Genomic DNA, 8,407 nt, shown 5'->3' with positions numbered 1-8,407 from the left:
CGACAGTCCCAGGTTTGGAATCTTCCGCTACGGTTTTTGACAAAGATGTTACGTCGATTTCGGGCCGGTTGTCGTTTTCGTCAACGATTTTAATGATCACCCTGCAATCGGTGCTCATTGGAGGGTTTCCTTTATCGGTAGCATGGACGTCTAATTTGTAAATGTCAACCTTCTCAAAATCAATTTGACCTTTTACTCTTATTTCACCCGTGTTTTTATCCAAACTAAACATTTCATAGAGTTTCGATTCAAGTTCTCCACCAAAATAATATTCAACTTCGCCATTTAATCCTTCGTCCGGGTCAGTTGCTTCCACCTTGATAACGCTTGTGCCCAATTTGACATTTTCAGATAAAGTTACGGAATATACTTCTTGCATAAATTGTGGAGCATTATCATTAGAGTCAAGCACGGTAACGGTGACATTAAGACTTCCAGATCTTGGTGGATTTCCACCGTCAACTGCAGTGAGAACAAGTCTGTGCTCAGCGTGTTTTTCTCGGTCCAGAGACTTTTGTAAAATTAAAAAAGGTATCTTATCATCACCTCGCTCTCGAATTTGTATATTGAAATATTCATTTGTGTTTAATTTGTACGCACGCACCGTATTCACTACAACATCTGGATCATGTGCGATTGGTAATTGGAAGTGTTTTCCAATAGGCGAAGATTCTGAGATTTCAAAAATCTTCTCTCCCTCTTGAAAAGTGGGAGAATTGTCATTAATATCCAAAATTTCGACGCCCACGTGATGTATTTCCATGGGATTCTCTGCGACTAATTTCAGCCTCACTAAACACGGCGAGACGCCCTCACAGAGCTCCTCTCGGTCGACGCTTTTCCGCACAAAGAGAACGCCATTGTTTGCATTTACCTCAAACTGAGCCCCCTCTGAGCCTGAAACAATGCGAAAACGTCTCTCCGCCAACGAGCCCACGTCCAGTCCCAGATCCCTGGCCACGTTTCCCACCACGGTTCCCACTTTGACTTCCTCCGCGATGGAATATTTGATCTGTGCTGCAACCTGCTCCAAACAAACCAACATGACGCAGAGACAGAGTCCTCGCCTTTGTCCTGCTGCTCCCATCCTCCCAGCTTGGATTACAGCACTCGAGTCCTAATTCCACAGAAGATTGAAACCTCCAAACGGACACAATATGTATCTTGAATTCATCCCAAAACCTAAGGCAAAACAGGAACGAAACGACAGCAACATCCGTCTCTCGTGAAGGTTCCGTCTCCTCTGATGACTTGAACAAAACCATTCCAGAAGGGGCAGGACCACCGAATGCTCATCTCTGTATACTGGGATGACATTGCCACCTAGTGGTGATAATTCCTTAGCACATGGAGAGTATTAACAGGACTCAAAAATGTGTATCAGATTGATTGTACATTGCTTTCACACAGTTATTGTCCAACAAAATATAGTTACTTTCGCTTCATACGCTAAATGTATATGACATAATGCAAGGAGGGAAGTATGCTGGGATGTACATAGATACGGTATGCAGTTCTTCACTTGTTTGGTCATGAGGAAAGTTCACCTGCTCAGCCGCTATACGCACAAGGATTGAGAAAAGGTCAAAGACAAATGGAAACGTTGCCAGTTGACAAATGGGAAAGAGTTAACCCCAATCTACTTCCATGTTCCGATTGTGTCCTTTTTTATAGTTTTCAATTGTATCATTTGTGAGTTGTTGTTTTTGCTTTCTGTTGGTATGTCAGCCCTGTGCTGTTCCTCCAGGGTTTTGCCTCGTGTTTTCCCCTCGCATGTTACAGTATTGGTCAGATATGACGGAGCCCTGGCAGTGTTGAATGTTGAACTTCATTGTTGTCATGAAGAAGTCGATGGGTGTCTGGAGTTGTCGTTTTGTGCTTTCGTTGCTGCTACTTTTTGCATTGTTATTGACTTCATGTGGATCCACCTGTCACCACTTTTAACACAACACACAGCAGTCCAATCGCAACATATTATGATCAGTGCAACTACTTTGAGAGATTCACGGCAGCAGCAACAGATCGGCATACACCGTACCTCTTGAAAACATTGACAAGTGTAGAATGAGATGCTTGTTAATTGTTATTATCAATGTGAACTTTAACAATAAGCAAACATCATCATCGCAAAGAGCTCGTCATCAAGATGCTCTTCAGAAGTCGGCACTACTGACACAAGTGGGAACATATGTAACGTAACGTGTATCACAATATGTTTTCCTCAACTACAAGGTCATAGAAATTGAAGTTAGTCCAAGACACGACACGCCTTCCCATGAGGGAGCAGAGTCTGGGTTCTCGGAGGCGAGCTCTCCTATCTCCGGGGTTGTGGTCAAAAGCTCCTCGGAGGCAAACGTCCCGGGGCTGGATGAGATTCGCACGGAGTTACTAAAGGCTCTGGATGTTGTGGGGCTTTCCCGATTGACACGCCTCTGCAACATCGCGTGGACAATGGGGAACAGTGCCTCTGGATTGGCAGACTGGGGTGGTGGTCCCCCTTTTTAAGAAGGGGGACCGGAGGGTGTGTTCCAACTACAGGGGGATCACACTCATCAGCCTCCCTGGTAAGATCTATTCAGGGGTGCTGGAGAGGAGGGTCCGTCGGGAAGTCGATTCTCAGATTCAGAAGGAGCAGAGTGGTTTTCGTCCTGGCCGTGGAACAGTGGACCAGCTCTACACCCTCGGCAGGGTCCTCGAGGGTGCGTGGGAGTTCGCCCAACCAGTCTACATGTGTTTTGTGGACTTGGAGAAGGCGTTCGACCGTGTCCCTCGGGGAGTCCTGTGGAGGGTGCTTCGGGAGTATGGGGTACCGAACCTCCTGATACGGGCTGTTCGGTCCTTGTACGACCGGAGTCAGAGTTTGGTCCGCATATCCGGTAGTAAGTCGGACTCGTTCCCGGTGAGGGTTGGACTCCGCCAAGGCTGCCCTTTCTCACCGATTCTGTTCCTAACTTTAATGGACAGAATTTCTAGGCGCAGCCGAGGCGTAGAGGTGGTCCGTTTGGGTGGCCTCAGTATTGCATCTCTGCTTTTTGCAGATGATGTGGTTCTGTTGTCTTCATCAAGCCGTGATCTCCAACTCTCACTGGAGCAGTTCGCAAACGAGTGTGAAGCGGCTGGGATGAGAATCAGCACCTCCAAATCTGAGACCGTGGTCCTCAGTCGGAAAAGGGTGGTGTGCCCTCTCCGGGTCGGGGATGAGATCCTGCCCCAAGTGGAAGAGTTCAAGTATCTTGGGGTCTTGTTCACGAGTGAGGGAAGAATGGAACGGGAGATCGACGGGCGGATCGGTGCGGCGTCTGCAGTGATGCGGACTTTGTATCGGTCCGTTGTGGTAAAGAAGGAGCTAAGCCGAAAGGCGTAGCTCTCGATTTACCGGTCGATCTCCGTTCCTACCCTCACCTATGGTCACGAGCTGTGGGTCGTGACCGAAAGAACGAGATCCCGGATACAAGCGGCCGAAATAAGTTTTCTCCGCAGGGTGTCGGGCTCTCCCTTACAGATAGGGTGAGAAGCTTGGTCATCCGGCAGGATCTTCAGAGTAGAGTTGCTGCTCCTCCACATCGAGAGGAGCCAGATGAGGTGGCTGGCGCATCTGATTCGGATGCCTCCCGGACGCCTCCCCAGTCAGGTGTTCTGGGCACGTCCCACCGGGAGGAGACCCCGGAGACAACCCAGGACACTAAGTCCTTCGGCTGGCCCGGGAACGCCTCGGGATCCCCCTGGAAGAGCTGGATAAAGTGGCTGGGGAGAGGGAAGTCTGGGCGTCCCTGCTAAAGCTACTGCCCCCGCGACCCGACCCGGATAAGCGGTAGAAAATGGATGGATGGATGGATGGATGGATAGATAGATTGTCCAAGACAACAAAAATTCTCCATTAATGTTAAGATGTAAACATGGTTGTTCTCAACAGACGAAAGTTTAACGTGGATCAAATTCCGCCTGTGCACCCAAGTCATTGGGTTGTACACAAGGCTTGACATGAACTTTTTTGCTCACCGGCCACTGTGGCGAGTGGTTTCCCAGAGTTCCTTGCCACTCAGCGAGTGAAGTCGATTGAAGAAAGTCGATTGTATTTATCCCCTTTGCACAACCAAGCTAGGAGTACACATTTTTAACGGGACAAGACCACCAGTCATATCAGAAAGAAAGACTTTGATGCCTGTCTTGTTTCTCAAAGTTTGTAGTTTCTCATCTTGTTTGGTGCGAGCCAGTAGATCTTTTGTGTACATGTGCAAGCAACGATTTACAGCAAGTCCACTTGGAAAAACCTGTCATCATCAGAGTTTTTGTATCGCCATGATTTTATTGAGCACTGCAAACACACACGTTACATCAAATCAAAATAGTAAAGTCTGGCGGGCCATATGAAATTTAATTTAAAATGGTCCACTCGTAAAATAGGCCTGGTTTATTGTGTCGGATGCAGATTGAGAAAACTAGACTTAAATATATTGTATTGTCGAGGAAGTTGACGCTGGAATTCCCAGCATGCTGAGCAGCTTTGTGACAATAGTTGCCTTATTGATTGACTTTATTGTTGATGTTAGATGTGAATTATTCCCTAGCATTAGTTTAGGACCTTATGTGTGTTTCCCCCGCCCTGTTTTGTTTAATATTGTTCACGAACTGCTGGTTTATCAAGCACCATGAGTTTCCTTTTGTGATTAATGACCTGCCTCGTTGTCCCTCACTTGTGCAGTCTAGTGGGTAATGCATGTCATTGCCCTTTGAAATGAAGAATATCATCATCAAAACCACAATGCCTCTAGGTCGCCTCCATGACACATGCCGTAGTTCACATCAAACTACACCTGCCAAAGTGGCTAGTGGCTAGCAATCTTACCAGCCACTGCTGAAATTCACCGGCATTTGGCTAATTGGCCAGTGTTTACGTGAAGCTCTGCCGATAACATCCAAGAAACATCAGAGACGATAGATTTTTTTCTGTCTTACCTCCCCTGCGGCCGCACGTCTGGCGTCGGGCAGAACCAGCGTGTTGGCGTGGCTGCCCGGGGCGACGGTGGAAGCAATACTCATTCTGGGTCCGACCAACATGTAGCGTTTGTCTCCCGATCTGTACTGGATGCTGTGACACAGCGTGCCGTCATAATGAGCGTCTTGTAGATATTTGGAAGTGGACTCTGCGGATTTGGAGCAGCGCATGGCGATCAGCACCACCACGCTGATGACCAAAAGCAGCGAGACCGAGCCCAAAGTCAGCGCCAGATAAAAAGTCACCCGGTCCTCGCGCTCGTCCTCTTCGGCCGCGCTTCCCGCGTGGTCGGAAGCCGCGAAAGCCTCTTTGGGCTCCGCCAGTTTGACGGTCACGGTCGCCGTCGCCGAGAGCGAAACGTCGCCGTTGTCTTTGACCAGTACGAGCAGTCGATGCTCGGCCTCGTCCGTCTCCGTGAACGGGCGAAGTGTTCTGATCTGGCCCGTATAGCGGTCCAAAGAAAAGAGAGCGCGCTCGCCGAGCGGCCGCAGCGAAAACAGTAACCAGCCGTTATATCCCGTATCGGCGTCGTAGGCTCGGACTTTCGTCACCGAGTCTCCCGCTTTGGCATTGCGGGGAATCTCCGCCGCGCCTCGGGCGGAACCGTTGGAGCCGAGCGGATACAGGATGACCGGAGCGTTGTCGTTCCGATCCAGAATGAACACCTTCACCGTCACGTTGCCGCTCAGCGGAGGACTTCCGCCGTCGGTGGCCGACACCTGGAACTGGAAGCTTTTCAGCGTCTCAAAGTCAAAACTCTTCAGCGCCGATATGTCGCCGTTCTCAGGGTTGATGTTTAAAAATGTTGACATGTCCACTTGACTTCCTTGTCCTCTCTTAATGTGATACGTCAGCGCTGCGTTTTCATTCAGGTCTTTATCGAATGCGGTGACGGAAAAGATGGAGTTCCCCGGCACGTTATTTTCCGGCAAATAAAGTTGGATTGGATCGTGCGAGAATGTTGGAATATTATCGTTAACGTCTGACACGTCCACGTGCAGAATTTGAAAAGTGGACAGAGGAGGTTGACCGCAGTCTGTCGCTGTGATTGTGATGTCATAATCCGACACTAATTCTCGATCCAGTCTGTCTTTCAGAACCAACGAGTACATGTTATCCTGAAAGGAAGGTTTTAGTTCGAACGGGACATTTTGTGAAAGACTACATATGACTTTGCCGTTCAGTCCGACGTCTTTGTCTGTGATGCTTATAAGAGAAACGACAGTCCCAGGTTTGGAATCTTCCGCTACGGTTTTTGACAAAGTTGTCACCTCGATTTCGGGCTGATTGTCGTTTTCGTCAACGATTTTAATGATCACCCTGCAATCGGTTGTCAAAGGAGGTTGTCCTTTGTCTGTAGCATGGACGTCTAATTTGTAAACGTCAACCTTCTCAAAATCAATTTGATCTTTTACTTTTATTTCACCCGTGTTTTTATCCAAACTGAACATTTCATAGATTTTAGAGTCAAGTTCTCCACCAAAATAATATTCAACTTCCCCATTTAATCCTTCGTCCTGGTCAGTTGCTTCCACCTTGATTACGCTTGTTCCCATTTTCACATTTTCAGATAAAGTTACGGAATATACTTCTTGCATAAATTGTGGAGCATTATCATTAGAGTCAAGCACGGTAACGGTGACATTAAGACTTCCAGATCTTGGTGGATTTCCACCGTCAACTGCAGTGAGAACAAGTCTGTGCTCAGCCTGTTTTTCTCGGTCTAGAGATTTTTGTATGACTAAAAAAGGTATCTTATCATCGCCTCGCTCTCGAATTTGTATATTAAAATATTCATTCGTGTTTAATTTGTACGCACGCACCGTATTCACGACGTCTGGATCATGTGCGATTGGCAATTGGAAGCGTTTTCCAGCAGTTATGGATTCAGATATTTCAAAAATCTTCTCTTCCTCTTGAAAAGTGGGCGAATTGTCATTAATATCCAAAATTTCGACGCCCACGTGATGTATTTCCATGGGATTCTCTGCGACTAATTTCAGCCTCACTAAACACGGCGAGACGCCCTCACAGAGCTCCTCTCGGTCGACGCTTTTCCGCACAAAGAGAACGCCATTGTTTGCATTTACCTCAAACTGAGCCCCCTCTGAGCCTGAAACAATGCGAAAACGTCTCTCCGCCAACGAGCCCACGTCCAGTCCCAGATCCCTGGCCACGTTTCCCACCACGGTTCCCACTTTGACTTCCTCCGCGATGGAATATTTGATCTGTGCTGCAACCTGCTCCAAACAAACCAACATGACGCAGAGACAGAGTCCTCGCCTTTGTCCTGCTGCTCCCATCCTCCCAGCTTGGATTACAGCACTCGAGTCCTAATTCCACAGAAGATTGAAACCTCCAAACGGACACAATATGTATCTTGAATTCATCCCAAAACCTAAGGCAAAACAGGAACGAAACGACAGCAACATCCGTCTCTCGTGAACGTTCCGTCTCCTCTGATGACTTGAACAAAACCATTCCAGAAGGGGCAGGACCACCGAATGCTCATCTCTGTATACTGGGATGACATTGCCACCTAGTGGTGATAATTCCTTAGCACATGGAGAGTATTAACAGGACTCAAAAATGTGTATCTGATTGATTGTACATTGCTTTCACACAGTTATTGTCCAACAAAATATAGTTACTTTCTCTTCATACGCTAAATGTATATGACATAATGCAAGGAGAGAAGTATGCTGGGATGTACATAGATACGGTATGCAGTTCTTCACTTGTTTGGTCATGAGGAAAGTTCACCTGCTCAGCCGCTATACGCACAAGGATTGAGAAAAGGTCAAAGACAAATGGAAACGTTGCCAGTTGACAAATGGGAAAGAGTTAACCCCAATCTACTTCCATGTGCCTATTGTGTCCTTTTTTATAGTTTTCAATTGTATCATATGTGAGTTGTTGTTTTTTGCTTTCTGTTGGTATGTCAGCCCTGTGCTGTTCCTCCAGGGTTTTGCCTCGTGTTTTCCCCTCGCATGTTACAGTATTGGTCAGATATGACGGAGCCCTGGCAGTGTTGAATGTTGAACTTCATTGTTGTCATGAAGAAGTCGATGGGTGTCTGGAGTTTTGTGCTTTCGTTGCTGCTACTTTTTGCATCGTTATTGACTTCATGTGGATCCACCTGTCACCACTTTTAACACAACACACAGCAGTCCAATCGCAACATATTATGATCAGTGCAACGACTTTGAGAGATTCACGGCAGCAGCAACAGATCGGCATACACCGTACCTCTTGAAAACATTGACAAGTGTAGAATGAGATGCTTGTTAATTGTTATTATCAATGTGAACTTTAACAATAAGCAAACATCATCGTCGCAAAGAGCTCGTCATCAAGATGATCTTCAGAAGTCGGCACTACTGACACAAGTGGGAACATATGTAACGTAAC

The 8,407-nt window shown here is 47.2% G+C and overlaps 1 protein-coding gene across 1 annotated transcript; it reads right to left on the bottom strand.

Moving 5' to 3' along the window:
• Nucleotides 1-4,528: 4,528 nt before the first annotated feature.
• LOC133407522 (protocadherin alpha-8-like) lies at nucleotides 4,529-7,845 on the bottom strand. Its single transcript, XM_061685510.1, has one exon. It carries the CDS (start codon nucleotides 7,297-7,299, stop codon nucleotides 4,927-4,929), a length of 2,373 nt encoding a protein of 790 aa, XP_061541494.1. The 5' UTR covers nucleotides 7,300-7,845; the 3' UTR covers nucleotides 4,529-4,926.
• Nucleotides 7,846-8,407: the final 562 nt, after the last annotated feature.

This window comes from Phycodurus eques, chromosome 9 (genome assembly GCF_024500275.1).
Source record: "Phycodurus eques isolate BA_2022a chromosome 9, UOR_Pequ_1.1, whole genome shotgun sequence".
Lineage (NCBI taxonomy): Eukaryota > Metazoa > Chordata > Actinopteri > Syngnathiformes > Syngnathidae > Phycodurus > Phycodurus eques.
The sequence above is the reverse complement of the archived record's forward strand: the minus strand, read 5'-3'. Positions and strand labels throughout refer to the sequence as shown.